Genomic DNA, 20,444 nt, shown 5'->3' on the forward strand with positions numbered 1-20,444 from the left:
TTTTTGTTTTTCTCCGGTACCGGGAACCGAACTCACGACCTTGCGCTTGCCAGGCAGGCGCTTTTGCCGCTGAGCTAAATCCCCAGCCCCTAGGAGGTGCACTTTCGCATTACACTTCTTACTCACTGTCATGTCCATCTGCGCCAACTTATTTTCCTAGCTTTGGTTGGCTTTAAATTTCTTTGCTTTTGTGTTTCTGGAGATGGGGTGAGGTGGAAAATCAGTTGCAGTTCATAGCTGCCAACTTTGGGCAGATGAAAAATGACTCCAAGAGCTGAGCTGCAAACTCTGTATTCCAAGTGCCCCTTCCTATAGCCATAACAAAGTTATAGTTGTCTCTGGCGTGGTATTTTATAAAAGGCAATTCTTTCAAAGTTTCATCAAAAGCAGTGTCATTCAGACGCTTTTATTGTGGCTAGAACTGAAAGCAAAGCTTTAGGAACTGGTAGAGTGAGTCTCCGCGGCGTGTCGTGCTCTTTCAGGTGTTTTGTGTGTACAACCCTGGTCCTGGTTCTTGTGACTTCCACCCTCTACACGAACTCTTCCCGAGCATCCCTGTCCCTCCCTCCCGAGCCAGCACCGCTGGTTCTCAGTCCAGTGTCAGCTCCTCCCTGGGCACTGTTCTCTGTCTCTAGAGCTGCTGCTCCAGATGGGAGTTTCTAGGAGCCCCTGAGGCTCTGCTAAAGCATCAGGAGCATCCCAGGAGCTCAGCCTTGTCCTGTACTCAGGGAGCAGGGGAGGCACAGACATTCACTTGTGTCCCTAGGCACCGAGGAGCCCATGGAATTTGCTAAGGGCAATAAGCCACATAGTGGTGCTTTGTAAATTTCATCTTCTGTCCCAGAGGTCAGAAGTGCCGGCACCATCTGTGCCTGTGATGCGGTACCGGCAGACTCGGGAATGTGCGCACTTAGCCAGGGCTTGCGGGTTAATCGTATCCACTTTTCCTAGCCATTTCCTCTTAATACACAGAAAAGCCGATCCCAGAGCGCATGTAGGACACAGCTTGGCAGAGAGCCATTTAGATCACTATTTATTCTGAACATCAAATTGACCGTTTAAGAGTTCACAGTAAAAGGGAAGCTTATGACCTGAAAGTGGCGGAGAGGCCTAACACGCCCTTTTAAGGTTGAGGAAACCCGGGTCCAGATAAAATGTAATCTTAGGTTGTGGAGAAGCCTTTGGGTGACAACCCTGGAACTTCTTTGCTTTCTGGTCACTTTCTAAGTCCGTATCATTTGTCAACAAGCCAATTAACGTACCTGAACTTCTCATTGCGGAGATGGTCCAGAGGCAGAACCATTGGGGTAGAAACCCAGTCTGTGGCTAGGTCGTGTGTGGGTCAAGCGATGTCCACGGCATAGCTCATGTCTATGGGAGCGAATTAAAGAAAGTTAATAGAATCTTTGTATGGAATATTTACTTGGGGTATGGATTCTACTTTGGATCAGCTTAGCCCAGTTTTCTGATAATACCTTGCTAATAATGAAAATGTTTGAGTGACAGCCAAAGTAAATTTATAAATGCAATATGCTTAAAACCCTATTTCTCTTTTTTGAAATTGCTGGCTTTCTAGTTGCAGATAGTACGACAGCCTATGATTACAGTGCCAAGGACTTTAAGAATGATGTGTAAAATGCTTGTCACTCTTAGCAAGTTTGTGCATTGAGGGACTTTAATAACGGGTTTTATGACATCACGAAAAGCTACCTTCACAGACTTTAAATATGAATATTAAGGAAATTAATATGTTTATACTCTATGGTTGGGTTGTTTTAATGAAAAGAAAAATCGGTGTGTATTCCTGGACCTTGTTTTTTGTCTTTTCTTTTGCCGTTCGTGCTGTGGCTTACTTTTTTATATCCTGCTTGGAAAAGAGGCCTGGAACACCAGTGCTATGTTGTTTGAAACTAGACCAGTGCTGCTTGTGCACAGGTGGCCCAGGGAGTGCAGCGCACAGGAGCTGCTGTGGACAGTGAGGGCTGTGCGGGACCTGCCGTGCTCCTGCTCTGGTCCTGCTGGGAACCCGCACCAGGGTCAGCATGTGTGTGTGCATGGTGACCATTTCCAGTCCAGGAGGAAGGAGTACTGGACCCACAAACAACATCAATAACTGTACTTGTAACAGCTTCACTTGAGACAGCTGAGAATTGGGAACAGGTCCACAGTAGGAAGGATAGAAGAGCGGTGGTCACATCACACACTTACGTACAGCAGCAGAAGGGCCACATGTGCCAATGCGACAGCCTGCATGTTTTCTTTGGAGCACGGTGTGCTTCTATGTGGTAGAGGTGAGTGCCTCTGATGGTTGTTGCAGGCCGGTAGGCAGGGGTCAGGTGTGGCTCCCCTTCCCGGAAGGAATAACTCGGAGAGTGCTGGGAAGGGAGTCTGGACCCTGGTGCACGCAGTTGCTGATCACTTCGTGTGCACTGCCCCGAATGAGTGCAGGGTGCAAACAACATTGAGTTGTACACAGAGGAGTCAATGCAGCTTACTCTGTGTAATAATCTTAATTTTCAGAGAAAAGGAAAGACCTGGATCTGCAAAGTTAAAGACCCCAGGAATGGAGTGCTCATGATTTAGTGAGTACAGCCTGTTACATCCTTTCCAAATGCATCTGCAGTTCTTTGTTTCTGGGCTACAAAAGCCATTAAACCCAAAAATCAAAGTGAAATGAACTTAGAGCCAGACGTAAGATCATTTTCACCTCAGTTCTGATGCACGTTTCATGCTGTTAAATCTGAAGCTCAGCCTCACAGCGATGGGCTGCATGACTGCTCACTGGCCCCTTCCCTCCCGGAGCACGGCTGGCTCTGCTGCCTTTTGCTGGGGCACAGCGGGCCCTGCGCAGTGGCCAGCAACCTCAGCATAGCTGAGGAGAGCAGGCTGGTGGGTGCCTCTCACCCCTAACAGGAAGTGCTCTAGAGAGTGAAAGGGCTGCCTCTGTGTGCAGAGGAATCTGCCTGGCTGAGTAGCAGGTGGCCCACTGGATGGAGAGGTGAGGCAGCGGGCGCCAGATGCCAGAGCGGCAGCAGCCGCCTGAGCAGTTGTTAGTAAAGCTCTTGCGGGAACTGATAAGCACAGTAGCATTGACGTATTTGGATGAAGGTTTGTTCCAGAGTCAGAGGAACCAAACCCTGTCAGTGACGAGAGGTGCTGTTTGAGCCCATACCCTTCCCTTGCTGCCTTGGAGCACGTGCCTGTGGCTGGTAGTCCTCGAACAGGTGGCAGTGCTGCGGTCAGTGCCAACTTCCAAGTGGTCGCCTTGCCCACGCCACTGTCTCGCCTTGGCCTCCTCCTTCAGTGGCATTAGTTCTAGCAGGGTGTGGACCCAGCACTTTGTGATTGGGCACACAAACAGATGCATGGTATCTTCTAGGCCTGCGTTTTGTGTGGTGTAAATGAGACTAAATTGCCAGGTCTTTCCTCTAACTTAGTGGCTGAAACTTACAGTGACCGAGTTGTTGTGAACTGCCTATGGAGCCCTCTGTCTCCAGCAGTGACTGCACCTGTGACCTCTTTCTTGGGCTCCCTCCAGGGAGCCACCTCTGGGAGCAGGGAGCCCCAGGTTTACCCTGTCCTCAGGCTGCGCAGAGCGAGTGCCCCCCTCAGCCAGGCCACACAGCTGTCACCAGCATCGCTGCCTTCCTTTCCTGAGCATTGATTGGTTTCAGTTTCATTGGCATTCTTATTCATTAATCTTGAGATTCTGGAAGTTGAATAGCTACTCCAAACCTGCATAGGAATGTGACGTCCAGAAGTTCTTCACCCTGGTAAACCACATGCTTATCTAGGACAAACCTGTGTTCTCATCACCTTCACTTGCCCAACTAAAGTTGTCTTGCAATGAGAAAACATTTTTTGCCAAAAGACTAAATTGAAACAAGTGAATTTAATTTGTCCATTTGTGTTAACTTTCTGACTTTAAGTCTGAACTTCAGTGTACTGAGTTTATGAATGACAAGACCGGTCGATATTCTGTGCTGTGTACAGGATTCTACAGCATTTTGTATCAGTGAAACTCATGGCCTGTGTTACACATCAGATTTTAACTTTAGAAAGGAGCCAGGGGCTTGTGTTTCTTCCCTATATTAAACCTTGACAGCTGTTTACCTATGAAATTTATGAGTGCTAAACTCTTAGGAATATAAATCTTTTTTTTACATGTGGAAAAAAAGCCCTGAAATCATTTTCTTATTATTTTCACTACTGGTGATGTTTTGTATTATCGAAAGGATTGATAATGAATCCTGCTCAAATTAATCATATTGATCAGTAGGAGATGACATTAATTAAAGCAAAAAAAAATTTTTTTTTTTAAAAAAAAGACCCAGAGAGAAAAAACATGCTGTAGAGCCTGAGTTATCCATGCAAAGGTGTTCCTCTCGTGCATGTAGTATGGCAAAAGATGCCGATTCAGGAGAGAGTGCATACAACATGAAGACCTGGGACTTAGAACTCTTTCTCTTTTCCAACAAAATCTGATTTTGTTACAGAATATTTAGACCTTTCTGTCTGGTTTGCCAGTATTGATACAGTTTGTGGTTATCTTTTTTTTTTTTTATGTCTTCAGAGTATAATTAAATAGATGAAGTACTTGAAATAAACCCCGAAGTTCCTTCCTATATTGTTTCAGTTTGACAATAAAAAAGTACATTGTGGGGTATTTATAGTATTTTTCAATCTATTTTTGTCAGTAGACTGGGAGTGATAACTGATTTAGGGCACAGGGGTTAAAAACAGGAAATGTGGTTTATAAAGTAGTAAACTCCAGAGTTTCCAGTTTGATTTCTTACAGTGTTGACTGAGGAGTGTCACATTCAAAACAACCTTAGGCAGACTACCTTGAACTCTGCCGCGTTTGAAGGAGCGTCCCTCCATTTATGACAGGAAGTACTTCATGGAAAAGGTTGCATTCTTGGTATGGGAGCTGTTTTCTGTAATTGCCCTGTTTTCTTCCTCTCCACCTTTTCAGATACCTTATCCAGTCAGATGAAGTATAAATCTTGTGTAACTTTTAATAAATTTCCTTTGACCTTTTTTATTTTGCTTAGAATTTTATCGTTTTAGTGAGACGTTTTGTCAGATAACTGTTCATGTTTTTCCTGGGTTGTCCTAGTGGAGGAGAAGCATATCGAGCTGTTATCTACAATAATTAGAGTATCCAAATTAAAATTTTAAAATTTGAAGAGGTATAGTTTGCTGTGTGGCCTTTTGAATGACCGTTTGGTGGGATCTATCAAAGCTGAAAACCTTTGGACAGCAGTTCCACTTGCAGGGAGGTTTCAAATAAATCACTGTGCTAGAAAAATCTGTGCACTGAAGGAGCACTCACAGTGGTGAGTACTGAAAGGCGGTGAAACTCCCTAACAGTAGGAGAACAGTTAAGTAAATCATGGTCCATCCATCCTAGAAAGTACTAGGAGCCGTTGGAAATCAGAAGGCAGATGCCCATGCACGGAACAGCAAACAGCTCGCGTAAAAGTGGGCTAAAGGCCTTCATGGCTGGCTGCCGGTCAAGGTCTGCAGGTGACAGCCAGCCTAGAAAGGATGGCTGAGCACCCTCAGGTGTCACAAAGGAATTGCCAGGCCAGCCGCAAGACATGCTCCACACCTAGCAGGAGAGAGGAGCAGATTTAGAAGCTGCCGACACCAGTGCTGGGGAGGATGGAGGCAGTCGGACCTTACTTCACTGCTGTGGGAATGCAGAACATTACATCCACCTTGGAAGGCAGTTTCTTGCAAACCTAAGCATGCTTCCACCATAAAATCCAGCAATGACATCCTTTGGTATCCACCCACAGGAGCTGGGAACTTAGGGTCGCACAGCCTGCATGTGGATGTTTATGCAGCATCACTCAGTTCCCAAGATGAGCGAGCAGCAGAGGTACCCTGCGGGAAGGGGACAGATGATTGACGGGTCCGCGCAGGTTCTGGTGGCAGTGGGCCCTGAAGAGAGGCGTGCTGTCAAGCCATGAGAAGGCATGGCTGAATCTTCAGTGCATATTATAAGGCGAAAGGCTGCCTGTGTCTGCTTCTAGCTATGTGGCATTCTGGGAAAGGCATTGCTGGGGAGAGTAGTGATCAGGGGAGAGGGCGGGATGCATGGGCAGCGGGTGCAGAGTTTCGGGCCGGAGAATATTCCACGTGACACCGTGCAGGTGGGTAACTCATTGTACGCTGTGCTTGTTTAAACCTGGGAAGCAGAGGCCGGGAGTGCACCTAAGCTAAGCTGTGGACCAGGGGATGGGGACCAGTCGCGTGCAAGTCTGTCCTTGCACCCGACGTGCCACTCTGGTGGGGTGGAGTAAAGGGGGCTGTGCAGGGGGAGCAGGGACTCAGTTTTGCTAAGAACCTAACCTTGCCTCGAAGCAGTCTTTAAAAACAAAAAGAATGGCTGTGTTATATTCTGGAATAACATGATGAAGTTTCAAGATGGGAATATGTAGTACAAGCTCACTTTTTAGAGAAAGAAATACATTCCTAGGTAAATATGGGAAAGAATGTCAGTTGTGGGTACTCCTGGGAAGAAGGATAAAGAACATTTTCCGGACTTTGATTTATCATTTACGTGTGAACTTAAACTCCTGTGGTTTTATTTTTTTTGCAGTGAGCATTTGTTTTAATTTTCAAGATGGAAAACTAAGAACAAGTTACAGTCAAGATCAATCCAAAATGCTCCACATTCTCTTCTGTCATGTGGATGTTTCTCTGTAGCAGTCTGCGTAGCAACTTGTCCAAATTATAATAATTAAATGTCTATGTTTAATTCATAAAGCACCTCCCCATACCTTCAAGAAAAGCTGAAGTTTCAGTGATTTAACTGATCTTCAAGATGTAAAACCAGTCATCCCAGCACAGCTGTACTTTCTCTGACAAGCTGTGGCCAGGATTGTTCCCGGGACCTGCACAAAGGAAATGCGGCCATCCTGCATCAGGTTAGGGATGCGTCCTCACAGCGGGCAGGTGCTGAAGGGTCCACGCAGATGCCCACCCTTGCTGGTGCGGGCTTTGCTGCGCACCTGGATAGTTCAACACTGCAGCTGCTCTCTTGTGCTGTTGGGGGATGACTCCGAGCTCTTCCTCTCTGCTGCAAGGCATGTATAAGTGTGTCATTCTGGGCGTGTCCCCACTTATGTGTGAGCCTGTGCACGTGTGTTGGTTTAGTCGTGGTACTCAGCGTAGTTTCTGATGTGGAATGGTAATATTTTAATAGTGCACCTATTCCTAAATCAAGGGACCTCCCTATGTGATTCAAAGAAGAGACCAAGAGTGTCACCAAGCAGGAAGGCATCATTTCCACTTCAATCACAAGAATAGGTTCGCTTTGTTGGAGAAGCTATGAGTGGTACTGGCTGACTTACAGGAAGCCCACTGTGCAAGAAGCTACCCTGCGCTTTGTTTACTCCACAGGGAGTTTCCGTGCGGGGCTCCAAGGCTGATTGCTCTGTGGCAGTCTAGGTCGATAGTGTAGGTGGGGACACTTCTGTGGTCAGATACATGTCACACTCTGATTTCGTATTCAGAGTGTAAAGAGGACACATACTGCAAGTGCTTACAAGCTGCTTCTTAGTGCCTCGCCTGAATAACATGGAAAGTTCTGGGTGTTCATCTAAGGGTAACCTTTTAAAAACACTACTTAATTACTGCATCATAATAATGTAGCACTTCTCTGTCACTTTAAGAAGTGAGTTAGTTTGCCTTATTTTTTTCTGGATGTACCTTCTAAATTTTTTTTTTTTTTTTTTTGAGATAGGGTTTCAATCTATAGTTCAGGCTGCCTTTGAACACACTGTGTAGCCCAGGCTGGCCTTGAACTCACAGCAGTCCTGCCTCAGCCTCCCAAGTGCTAGGATTAGAGACGTGTGTATACCACACTGGACCCACACTTCCCACATTGATGAGTCCTCTTGGTGACCCACTCAGTAGAAGCTAACATTCAGGGCTCCTAGTACACTTGCTGCACATTCCCTGTGTCCTAACACACATGGGCATGTCCCAGGCATCTAATACATCCTGGGCAGTCAGCAAACACGGTGGTGGTTTATTATTTGGAAAATGCTCTCAAGAACATAGCTAGAAAAATAATACATATTGTAAGGCAACTAGATTAAGCCTCGATACCATTCTATCCTGTATATTCTCTTACTCAGCTTGTATTTTGAAAATCAGTCCTGATGCTTACTCTCAAAAAGACTTCGTTTTCTTAGACCCCATGAGAAGTAAGAGATGCTTTATCAGATGCAGTTACTTACGCTTCTAGTGAGACCTCCTGTGTTATTTGAGGGTTGGCCCTGTACAGTTTTACCTAGTTCTTCCCTGATACATTTGTTTGCCCATCACTCACTTAACAGTTTGTTCAGATGGTTCAGTGTTAAGAGTTTTAGTGCTGAGCAAGACAGACCTGGTCTTTGCCTCCTTTCATTCTTTCCTCCATGGATATTTTCTGAACTTCTGCTTGCCAGCAAGTGCAACAGGCTCAAGGGATACAAAGGCAAGGAAGATGTTGGGCGTCTGTGGAGTTAAGAGTCCAGTAGAGGACGGGATGGGACCAGCTGAATGTGAAGCTGCTACTGTGGCAGAAAGGGGCGCGGTGCCACAGGCACAGGGCCGGTGGCCGGGCAGAGTGGCCCAGCACAGCGCCCTGCGCTCACACTGCCCGCCACCCGGCAGTGTCTCCTCGGCCTCCTCATAGCATGTTCGTCGTGTTGCCTTTGCATTGCTAGAGAAAGCGACGCATCAGAGCGGTGCAGAAACACGTCCCAAGGACTGGTTAGTAAGTGTCCTTGCCTTTGGGGACAAGGTTCAGTTCTGTCTGTGTCCCTGGCACTCTGCCCCGGCTTGGATGTCACCTCTTCGTCAAAGCCAAGGCAGAGGAAGGGAGCGTCTACTGCAGTGCCAACTCCCAGGGCCCCGTGCACCACCGGATCCAGGAGAGAACTGCCCACAGCATCCACGACTCCTCTCCCTCTGGTGAAAGCATGCACTAGTCACATTTGCCTGCTGTCCTTGTGTCTCATCTGCAGATTCAGTGCTTAGCAGGTCCTGTGCCACCAAAAGAATTTCACCAGTGTGTGACAGTCTGGTGGGCTACACTGAGTACACACAGACCACAGGCTTCAGAATGGGAGATGAGTGTCGTTCTTTCTGCTCATGGTGCCTTTTAGCCGACTAGTTAGAATTTATCTGAGAAAATAGTACCTGCTTCATGTGTCCTGCTTGAGACGTGACATGGTGTTCCTTCCCACTGAGCTCCAAGCTCTTAGGGGTGTGGTCGTAGCTTTCTACACACTTTTCATTCAGCACCTGGTGGTGCCCACGTGTGACACATCCGGGACACTGAAGAAAGCGGGATGACCATGCATTGGCAGCATCTTTCTTAGGAAGAGAGACTGCAGTCTCCATGATTCATGGAGCTAGATGTCTTTGGAAAGGTGACCTCAGTGGCCTGAAGTTCCAAAATTAGCTTGTAGATGAGCAAGGGTTTATAGCCCACATGTCTTTTCTGTCTCCTCAGTGGACATAAAGTATCACTGGTCACTAAAGTTCATCATACTAGAATAAAATGCAGTGGGCAGAGGAACATGGATATCAGCATAATGAGCCAGAGTGTGACCCTGTGGTCACAAACCCAGACCAGCACCCAAGAATCACATTCCAGTCCTGCCGCTCTGCACAGCCGAGGTCCTCTGAAACGTGGTGTGCACATTCTCCACTGCGCAGCCTTGGCCTTGCAGCCCCGCATGCTGGGATGACGCCCCCTCAGCGTCCGTATGTCTGTCCGTCTGTGTCCCTCCAAGCCCTCACTGAAGGAGCCTGCTGCCGGGCTCTCCCTTGGCTCTCCCTTCTTTGCCTTCGTGTCTGCACATACCCCTCCCTTTGTGTCCTGGCTCTAGAACCCACCCCGCCTTGAGTACCGAAATCCAGGGACGCTCTAGTCCTTCCCGTGGAACAGCGCCGTCTCTGCATGGAGCCTGCGCACGCTGCCTACTCGCAGTCATCTGAGACGTGACTGCTGTGCACCCACACCTTCGAAGCAGGTGGTTGTTACGCTGAAGAATGGCGAGAAAGAGTCTGACCTTGTTCAGCATGGATGCAGTTTTCTGAGTACTGTCCGTCTTCTGGTGGTTAAATTTATGGGTGCAGAGCCTGTGGTGACAGCAGCCCAAGTGTGCTTGCTGGCCCATGCTACTGCAACCAGGTGCCACCAGGCCGGACTTCAGTTGCAGGGATTTGACAGAGCGGATACTGCTCACTGTCAGATTTCCAGCATTTCACCACAGGAAATTCCTCAGCCCATTAACCCCGAGTCTGGAAGGTGTCTGAAGAGTGGGCTGTGCCCGGGTGGAGGGAGCGGGGTTGAAGTTACGGGCTTCAGGACCGAGGAGAGCACCGAGTTTCCTGGGCAGGGACACTGCCTGGAGCCGGCTCCACCCCGCCGGCTCCACCCCGGCCCCAGTTCTGCTCTTCAGCGAGTTAAAAGTGTCACAACATAAAGACTGTGGTGTATGTCTCACTTTAAACTGGAGGACAAAGGGTTTTTAGACAGTATAAAACTCACACACCCCCTAGTACGTAGGTGCTACATAAAACACACAGGCACCGATACTGGTAAATTGTGGTCCAGCTGTAAGCTAAGCTCTTGGGTTTTCTGCCTCCTGGGCTGTCTGCCTGTCCCTCTCGAAAGACCCAGTGCCCGCCTGGCTGCTCCAGCGGGAACCTCGTGGTGTGCACATAGCCTTGTAGCCTGGGATTGGATGCAGGAATACTCACAGCCACTTCACTGCAGGAACAGCGTCGCGGGCCGCTCCCCGAGGGGCGTCGCTGGTCTGTGCACCTGCGCTGCGCTCCAGCCTGTGGGCCTGGGTCCCTTACAGCAGAGTTCCACTCGCGGCTGCGCTGGCCTTTGACCTTTCTGCCTTGACTTGCGGGCTGAGGAGGAGCCCAGTTCCTCTCCCTCCTTGGGGACGCGCTTCTTCCCCGTGCCTTTTCCACCACCACTGATCCCTTGAAACCGTTATTTGTTTCGAGGGTGAGGGGTGAAGAAGTTATTTCCTTTCCTACTCATACAGGTAAAATCTCTTAAGAAATACAAACTTCTCTTCCTTTTCCAAGGCTGTGCACTTCATACATAGATGTTGCTCATGTCAGGCTTACGTAGGAAGCCTGAGTTTTTTTACATGTCCTACTAGAAATGCGGTCTTCTGGTTGAAAGTGTCCTTTGCATTTATTCTTAGTATTCACTGCTGTGTCTTTAGAATTACACTGACTACTTTGGACGTCTCTCTATTAGTAATGCTTAGTCTAATGGCTCTTACCAGGAAATGGTTTCCTATAAGGGTCAGAGTGGGAGTTGAGTTAGAACAGAATGTCACTGAGCACATGACCTCGGCTCACTGGAGTCCCATTTTTGGCCTTTTAGTCAGCACTCTGCCCATTTTTCTGCTACACTGAACAGTTTTAAAACTAGAAAAGGAACCTCCCAGTTCCAGCCGTCCTTGCTAGGACGTTAGGAGAACCCAGACTTCTCTGATGCTTGTCCTTCAGCACTGGCAGGACCTGGCTATCACCAGACGGGAACTGTTGAATTTCTCACTCTTGGTTCCGGAGCACATCATTGGCTGGCTGCTATGCTCATACTCTCAGGGGCCACCATACCTGCTCGGTGTTAGGAGTGTGGGCTTGTCAGGAGACAGGAGCTGGTCCTCCACCAGGTACATGTGAGGAGCCAGACCTGAGACAGTGGACAGGGACCGCGGACTGGAGCCACAGTGCGGAAGGGCAGCAGGCCAGGAGACGCCTGTGGACCGGAAGTTAGGTGCTCTGGTCTCCGAATTTGTTTATTTCACTTTTGCTTATGTAGGCTCCTTGTGTCCTCAGCCCTGCCTCCCGCGTACGGCTTCTTCCTGCAGTGTCCTTTTGCTCAGAAAGAATTGGTTTCTTTTAGCCTTCTCAGCTTCACCATTGGCGTAGAATTGACAACACCTGAACCTGTGTATCTGCAGCCTCAAGAGAAACGCAGTGCACGTGTTTGTGCATGAGAGTCAAAGGCTGGTTGTATATTTAGAGTCTGTCAAGGCCAGTTCCAGACGTTGATTGCAGTCGGTGGCCTTGACCGCAGCTTTCCTGAGTCGCCAGGAACACAGCCGGCGTTCCGAGAGAGGAGCCTGCCAGTGCCGTTCCTATTCGCACCGGGAATCTTACTGAGGGTGCAGAAGCTTGCCTGGCTGTGTCCAGGAGATGTTCTTCACTTCCACTCTGCACGGGAGTCCCGTTGTGGAGTCACAGTAAAGCCAGTTTGCTGTTACGTTTTTGGTTGCATGTGACGTGGCAAAAGCTGTGGGCAGCCTGTGAGTTCCACAGGGGCTGTCACCTGCACACTGCTCTGACCTCCCGCAACCCATGGTCACGCCAGCAGGTGCTGGAACAGGGTTTGGGTCACAGCAGTGTGACCCCAGAACCTGAGCCCAAGAGTCTTGTGGGTGCTGGGGTGGGCAGTGTTCATGAATCCTGAGCCTCGAATCTGAAATCTTTTATTTTGTACGGTTTTCAGTGTACGTTAGAACCAGATTCAATATGGTTTTGTGAAAAGCTTTTCCTCACAGAGAATCTTCAAGATCAAAATAGTTTTTCTGTGTAATAATTGGACTTCTAACTGTGGAAGTACTTTAAGACGCTGTGGTGGATATTCAACATACCTTTTACAGATCATACCCCTCCCTTTCCCCTGCGCTACTGGGAACTGCACTGAAGGCCTTTGCACTGAAGTACATCATCGCAGCTATTTCTTTGGTTATTTTTGAGACAGGGTTGCACTCAGTCATCCAGGCTAAGCTCAGACTTGTGATCCTCTTGCCTCAGCTTCCTGGTGTACTGGGATTACAGGTGTGCATCAGTGCACCTGGCTAAAATTCTCCTTTGTTAGATATTCTTCTCTCCTCTGTAATTTCTGCTGTTGTTCATATATGGGTAAAGAAATGGAAGGTCTTACCTAAAGTTTCATTTTAAGGCCAACTGACCCAGAGTTAATAGAGCGCATACAACAGTAGAAATGAAACACGGTGAAAGAAAAGTCTTAATTTAACCTTGTTAAAAATTATTTTGAAGAGAATAGTTATAAAAAAAAAAAAGGAACAATAGTAAAATACAAACAAACAAAGCAAGGACAAACCAAATGATGGGGATTATAACAGTGGTTGCTATATTACATACTGTTATCTTTAGTGAAGTAGCTCGGATTACCAGATGACAATATGAAAGGGAAAGAAATGGCTCAAAGGAAGGAACAACTGGGATGAGGGAGAGGAGAGAAAGAAAATACTAAGGCATCTTATATATATATATAATCTGTCATCACTGTACTGCTGATGTCTGGTGGTTTATTGAGGGGAACACTTAATGATTAAAATTTTTTAATATATTTTGACCAGTTTTGCATGCTTATATCTGGTAATCTGAGCAACTTATGTGAAGGCAACAGTTTGCAGTATAGCAACCATTGGTGCATTCCTACAATCCTGTCTAGTGAAACTATGTAATGTCTCTAATGTTCTTTCAAATTATTATTTTCTTATTCCCTTTAATGGTTTGATCAGTCTTCTCTTCTTACATCTGGTAATCTGAGCAACTTCGATGAATGTATCCTTTTTTAAACCTCTACGAGAACAGTGCTCTCACGTCTGGCTTTCAGGAGGAAGCAGACTCGTGGCGTTTACTTTCTGTTTCTCCCCAGCACCCTGAGCCGCAGCAGCGGGCAGGCGCACACCAGCCTATGCTCCCACTAAACGCCTTTCTCCCTCCCACCCCACTCAGGTGTCAGGAACTACTTAAAAGAAGCGCTGGTGAACATAATCGCGGTCCACGCAGAGGTGAGCCAGCACTCAGGTTCCTACTGTGGGTAGCTTGGGGTGGGGTGATTTCTGTAGCGCTCTCCCCCACTTGCCACTGTATCTTGGGTGTGTAGAAAACACGAGTCAGCGTTCTTACCTGTGTGTTTGTGCATGTACAGGGTTTGACTGTGATTCTTTTCTGAAATTGTGTTTTCTCTGATAATTAAAAATAAATTCAGTAAAACGTGACAGGTGAAGAGAAAACAAAATGGAAGTGTATTTCCCATTAAAGAATGTTAAGTCCCTTAGTTTGAAAAATGTGTGGTCTTCTTGTCAGCCAGAACACAGATGAGCTGACTCCTAAGTCTGCTGCTCACGGCTTTGCCAGCAGTTTGGGGTGCTGGGGCCCACACTGATGGGAAGCCAGACAAAATGGGTCAGAGAGAGCACTTCTGGTTAAGATCCTTACCAGCTGTGGTCCAGCATCTCCTCCCCGTGGGCATCCAGAGAGGTGTTGCTAGGTTACCACTGCCTTCCCCTTCCGGCAGCATCTGAGGCCAGCAGGGAAGCTGGAAAGAAAGAGAGAAGGATAGCTAAAGCCCAAACAGAACAGCAGAGTAAAATGAATACAATGCTGCCTGGTTCCTGAATTAGGTCTAAGCATGAAGCAACTCGAGCAAAAAGAATAGTATAATGTGCTGTAGTTTTCATTTCTTAGTAAAGTAGAAACACAGACTTCCCTGTGAAAATAGTCTTTGCATCATTTAACACGGGCAGTTTATCATGGAGCTCCTTTTATACTGAGCAATAATATTGAGTTGTGGTTTATCAAAAATACAAAAATGCTCCTGCTGTGTGGACTTCCTCTAGCATCAACACATCAGGGAACTCGCAAGTGCAGCGCATTTGTGGGGTGGTGGGGAGCAGTGTGGGACATCTGCTATTTCTAACGAGGCAGCGTTCATCATTGTCCATAGTCAGTGACAGTGAATCGTCTGTAAAGAGCAGGAGTTCGGCCTCCTTTGCTTAGCCCAGCGACTGAAAGCAAAATTGTGTCAATAGTTTTTACTCTTCGCCATGTGATTCTCATGACCAAAAATTGTCTTAAATGTTCAAGTTATGTTGGGTTGACCAAAGGAATTAATACTTAAAGGAATTAATGACTCGTTCTCAAAAAAAGGGAAGAACTATAAAGAAAATACGACTATAAATCAGTAAAGTGTTTCGCTAAATTTCCAAACATAACTCAGTTTGAAAGTGGCAGACTGTAAAGTTTGACAGTAATGTGTGTAAGGGAAAAGAAATAGAGTATTCAGTGTGTAGTGGAGCCAAGGCGTGATACAAAACAGTGAAGCCAGCGTGCAGGGGCTGTGTCACACTGTAAGCAGAGGCAGACCCATTGATTTTTGTCTGTTTGTGGGGACTTTTTTAGAGGCAGGTTCTGGCTATGTTGCCCTAGCTGGGCGGGAACCCTTGACCCAAGCGCTCCTCCAGCCTCAGCTTCCCCACTGCATCCAGCTCGGTATTTTTTAAATTGTTGCAGAATATTTATCTTCGAAACGAGTTTTAGTTTATCCACATCAACAATGCCTTTCAAAGTCATATGTGCTAATACCTTATTTTTAAAGAGAATTATTTTGTCGCTAATGTGTTAATACAGTTGAAGTACAAGTCTGTTTTGTAACATGAGTCTTTTAAAATACGACTTAGAAAACCTACAGGCTTCTTCTGCTCCATGTGTCACTTTATCTCCATGAGTTCCAGCCGGAAAAGCGCTCTTGTCGTTGTGGGCCTTTCACCCGCAGGTGTTCACCATTTCCAAAGCGCTGGTGCCGCGGGTGCTGTCCAGGGTGGTGGAGGCCGTGTCTGAGGAGCTGAGCCGGCTGATGCAGTGCGTGTCGTCCTTCAGCAGGCACGGAGCCTTGCAGGTACTGGCGTTGCTGGGCATGGTGAGGATCACTGGCCCCTAGAACGTGTGACCGCACTTCAGCAGCTTCTTGGGGTGCATGGACTCGCAGGAGCCGTGCCCACCGCGCGTGGTCCACAGGGCCCAGCACTTCTCTCTCAGTCTTTACTGTAGAGGAGAGCCTTGAAGACTTGCAGAATTATCTGAATGAAGATTCCTTTCAGGTTTGTGGCTTTCCTTGTTTTACAGTTGTCTTCACTCCATTATACCTAACAGAAAGATATTAGCAGCCTGTTTGGGGGAAGTGTTTACAAAGCCTCCAGCACAGTGTGCACAGAAGTCACAAGGAGTCTTCTTTGTGCTCAAGCTCCATTGACTCAGGTTCTAGTTAGCGCAGGTTCCAGTCACCTCCAGGACTGCCGTAAGCCGGCAGGCATTGGTCTGTGCGTGGAGTCACTGGGGGGCCGGGGCCAGGCCTCGCCGTGTGACCCCTGCCCAGGAGGCTGGCCGGTGGACCGGCTTGGATCCCCTCTCCTCCCAGACGCGGAGCAGAGAGCTCTGCTGCTGCCAGCACTCCAGGAGGTGTCATCCCTCCACAGACAGCACAAACTACTGCATAATGTCTAAAACTTGAACATTTTTAATAAAAAAATAACTGAATCATTGAATAAATGCACAGGCTGCAGAGGAAATGGTACTGGTTGACCTCCCTGCTGCTTGCGGATTTGTGCCTGAGGGCAGGCCCAGGGAGCCAGACGCCCCACCACAGCCCCTCTGTCTTTCTGTCTTGAAGAATAGGCCTCAGCGCAGTGGTATCTGCAGCGGAGTGAGGGACTCGAAATGGGGAGCAGAGGGCTGCGGCCACCTGTCCGCACGCTCACCACGATTGCTGTGGGCCCGACGTGCATATCAGGTCACACTCCGCCCTGCCTGCCCAGCCCGGGCTGGAGCAGCTGGGGTGGAACTGGAATTGAGCCTCAGGGGCCAAGCACTCCAGTCGAGGCCCTACAATTCAATGGCGTGCTAAAACAAAAGTCAACGCTCTCTGGAGGAATATTATAGAATCTGGAATCTTCACAGCATAACATTCACCACAGCTAGGATTCAAATTTGAAATTAATTGAAATTTAATCAAAATAGACAAAAAAGGAAAATATAACCCATTCGTCATATAAAATATAATTGAAACCAACCTTAAGATAACGCAGTTGTTGGTATTTGCAAATACTTTGAAGCAGTATTTGGTGATATGAAGGAGAATATGTTCATAATGAATAAGTAGAGGTGACATCCTAGCAGAGAAATAGATGCCCTAAAGGAGGAACCAGAGGAAATTCTGGAATGGAAATACATGGGTACACGTGAACTTGTAAAAACTGCCTAGATGGGAGTAACCGCAGGATAGAGAGGACAGAAGAAAGAAATCATTTAACTTGTAGGTTAATGGAAATTACCCAGTGTGAACAGCAGAGAGAAGAATGAATGCGAAAAAATAAGCAGAATTCTAGGGACAACCGGGACAATGTCGGTAGGTCTAGCATGTGAAATTAGATTTCCAGACGGTAAGGATGGCCATCTGGCACAGGAGAGATGACCAGGGAAATGAAAATCACGTCTGCAGACACACACCGCTAGATGTGCCGGCCTGCAGGACGGTGCGGTGAGAATGCCAGACGTCAGCCAGCGTGTGGGGAACTGGGCTCTCGCCTCACTGGACACATAAAGTAGTACAGCTGTGGGGAAGGCTCTTACGTTGTTTGCTTTTTCTTTAACTAAAGGTCCATGCAGTCCGTGACCTGGCCTTCCCAGCCCTCAGGATGCTAGAACGGAGGGTGTGGGAGGGGCACAGGCAGGGGTGCTCCACAGTCTTGCTCCCAGTAGCCGCACACCCGAAACTGCCAGTGGGATGAACAACTGGTGCGCCCACACAGCCCAGTGCTGTTCGCGTTAGAGCGGACAAACTGCTGATGACAGTCGGGTGAGGGGAGGAGAGCTTGCATGAAAACTTACCTATACTGTTGGATACAGTGTAGGCTTAGTCTCCGAGGCGGTGCTAGAACAAGGAATGAGTTCGTGATGACCACTGTGGTTCCTGGGGATGCCTGGGACTCCCTGGGGGGCGTGTGAGGGAGCTGCACAGATGGGCAGGCTGCACTGTGGTGTGAGCTCCGCCACGTGGGCGTGAGCATTAGTGAAAACACCACACAATTTACCCATTGGGCAGCAAGCAAACTAAGTTAAAACCATACTGACACAGTAGTGCACGCCAGTGAGTGAGGCGTGAGCTGAGGTGTACCACACGGCAGGATAGTGTGGCGGATCCATATGCAGCCAAGTAAGGGTAGCGGAGACTGAGAGTACAGGGGGCCACTGACAGATTCCTTCAGTCTATACATTTGAGGCTTTTAGAATTAAGTATTGGAGAAAAATTGCAGAGAACAGTTGTTAATTTGGTTAGATTTATTACAGAAACTTCTGCGTTTCCACTTGCCCCAGTTTTAACTAAAAATGTAACTTCGTGTCAGCCCTTTGCTGCCCTAGTAGAAGTTGAAAGGTCGGGATTATTGTCATGGTCCTGTCACGGAGAGCAGTGAGGGTGAATGAACAGGAAGCTGCCAGAGCTGCATTGGGCCGAGACAGAACTGTCTCATCTCCAGGCTCAAGTCTCTCCTAGAGCTGGGCAGGCATTTTGATTTTTGAAAAGCTGGAGGGAGATGAAACTCCCACTTTCAGCATGTCCTGCTGTGTGTAAGGCCATAGTTCCCCTCTCTGGGGCAGGTCCTCTCAAGGGGCTGCAGATTCCTCTCGGAAAGTGCTCTGGTGCTGTGTCTGGAAGCTTCCTCGGAGCCAGTCGGGAGGGAGGGAGAGCGCGGCAGCGGCAGCTGACTGGTTGTGATGGGTCCTGCCTTACGATTACATACGTGTTAGGTAAGTGCCTAGCACTTTCATAATTGGCATAATGTATAGGTAGATTAAAATACCCTTCATGCCGTGTGACCAAAGTTTCTGCCTAATGTACCTACTTTTATAGTGATTTCTTCTGTCCCCTAAAATACTCAACCAGAAGTTGTACCTAGTTTTTCTCTGTGCAGTTCTTCTAGGTCTTTTTATCCACAGCAGAATAGGCACAGTGGAGACAGAACTGGCCACGCATGCTTTTAGTCACCATCTCTTCCGACTGCTAAAGAGAGCTGCAGAAGGAAGCCAGAAAACTGCTTTCCAAACTGAGAAAGTCCTTGGGCTGGACTGAGATAAACAAGCTTTCGGGACTGCTTGCAGAGTCTCACGCTGCTGCCATCCTGCCCCGTCTCACCCTCCTGAGGGCAGGGCTGCGCCCTCTCAGGCCCCGAGCGTCCGTGCCCTCCTCCCCATGGCGCTGTCAGCAGATGTGGCGCCTGGCTGCGGCTCTCGCACTCCCAGCTCCTCTGGACCTCGACACAGGTCACATCTCTTCCCCCATAGGGCCCCGAAACTTCGGGGGGTTTTCTCCTGGAAGGTTGCATCAAGACTCGTCTGTTCTGAAAGTCGCACATCAGGGAGTCACATGAGTATGGCCGGCTGTGATAGGCTTCTTTAACTTAACATGACAGTAGGGTGGAACAGGGTCCATTCTGTGAATTGCCTTCCCTTCTTGATGGTATCTGTCGGTTGCAGTGAGGAAGTGTTTAGTTTTGCTGAAGTCCAGGTTATTATTTCCTTTTGTTGCTTGTACTTCGAGTATTATTTCAACTGCTTATCAAGACCGAGGTCATAGGATTTATTCCTATTTTATAGGATTTTGGATTTTGGTTGTTTTTTTTTGGTTTCATGGTACTGGGCTTGAACCCAGGGCCTTCACACTGACTACGTCCCCAGCCCATACCCCACACCTCTGCTTATTTTTTTGAGACAGAGTCTCACTGCATCACTTAAGTTGCATAGGCTGGACTCAAACTTGCAGTCCTCCTGCCTCAGCCTCCCCACTGATGGGATTACAGGTGTGTGCCACCACACTTGCTTGTAGTTTTCTCTCTCACATCAAAGAGTAGGTCTATTTTGAGTTAATTTTTGTGTTAAGGAGAGCTTACGGCTTCATTCTTTCACATGTGAATGTGCAGTTGTCTCAGCATTATTTGTTGAAGGGAGTCCTCTTTCCCCAGCGGGTGGCCTTGCAGATCCTTTGAGCAGACGCAGCAGCAGCCGCGATGGCTTCTGGACTTCCTTTTCTGTCCTGCTGGTCTATAAATCTGCTTTGTGCCTTTACCACACTGCCTTGATTGGCATAGCTTGGTAGGAAGTTTGAAATCTGAAAGTGTGAGTCCTCCAAATGTGTTACTCTATTTTAAGACTCTTGGCTAGTCTAGGTTCCTTACATTTCTAAACAGATTTTAGGATCAGCTTGTCACTTTCCTCTTAGAAACAGAAGTATGGCTGTGATTTGAGTAGGACTTTCAGTCCATCAGCTTCGTCTGTGTCTGCAAGGGAGGCAGGTGCCCCAGGCAGAGCCTAGGTGTGAGCTGTCTGCCGACCATGGCCACTTCCTTCCTGCGGGCCTGTGTCAGAGCCTCCTCCTGCCCGCGGCTCACGGGCAAGTCGTGGTCAGACAGGAGACCGAGCTGGCTGCTTGCTGATTCTCAGTGGGACTTCCAGCTCCCTGCTGTACACAGTTGGACTTGACTATATATTCACTCGCAGTCAAGGAAGATGTCAGTTGTAGCTGCTTTCTTCAG

The 20,444-nt window shown here is 47.9% G+C and overlaps 1 protein-coding gene across 2 annotated transcripts in view; it reads left to right on the forward strand.

Moving 5' to 3' along the window:
• Nucleotides 1-20,444, forward strand: part of Exoc2 (exocyst complex component 2) — a 129,749-nt gene that overhangs the window by 103,880 nt on the left and 5,425 nt on the right. For both annotated transcript variants that reach the window (XM_013521838.1, XM_005398935.2), the window contains 2 exons: nt 13,813-13,868; nt 15,635-15,757. In XM_013521838.1, the coding sequence (XP_013377292.1) occupies nt 13,813-13,868; nt 15,635-15,757 (179 nt within the window). The remainder of the gene's footprint in view (nt 1-13,812; nt 13,869-15,634; nt 15,758-20,444) is intronic.

The sequence above is a fragment of the Chinchilla lanigera genome, unplaced genomic scaffold (assembly GCF_000276665.1).
Source record: "Chinchilla lanigera isolate Chin_1 unplaced genomic scaffold, ChiLan1.0 scaffold00064, whole genome shotgun sequence".
Taxonomy (NCBI): Eukaryota; Metazoa; Chordata; class Mammalia; order Rodentia; family Chinchillidae; genus Chinchilla; species Chinchilla lanigera.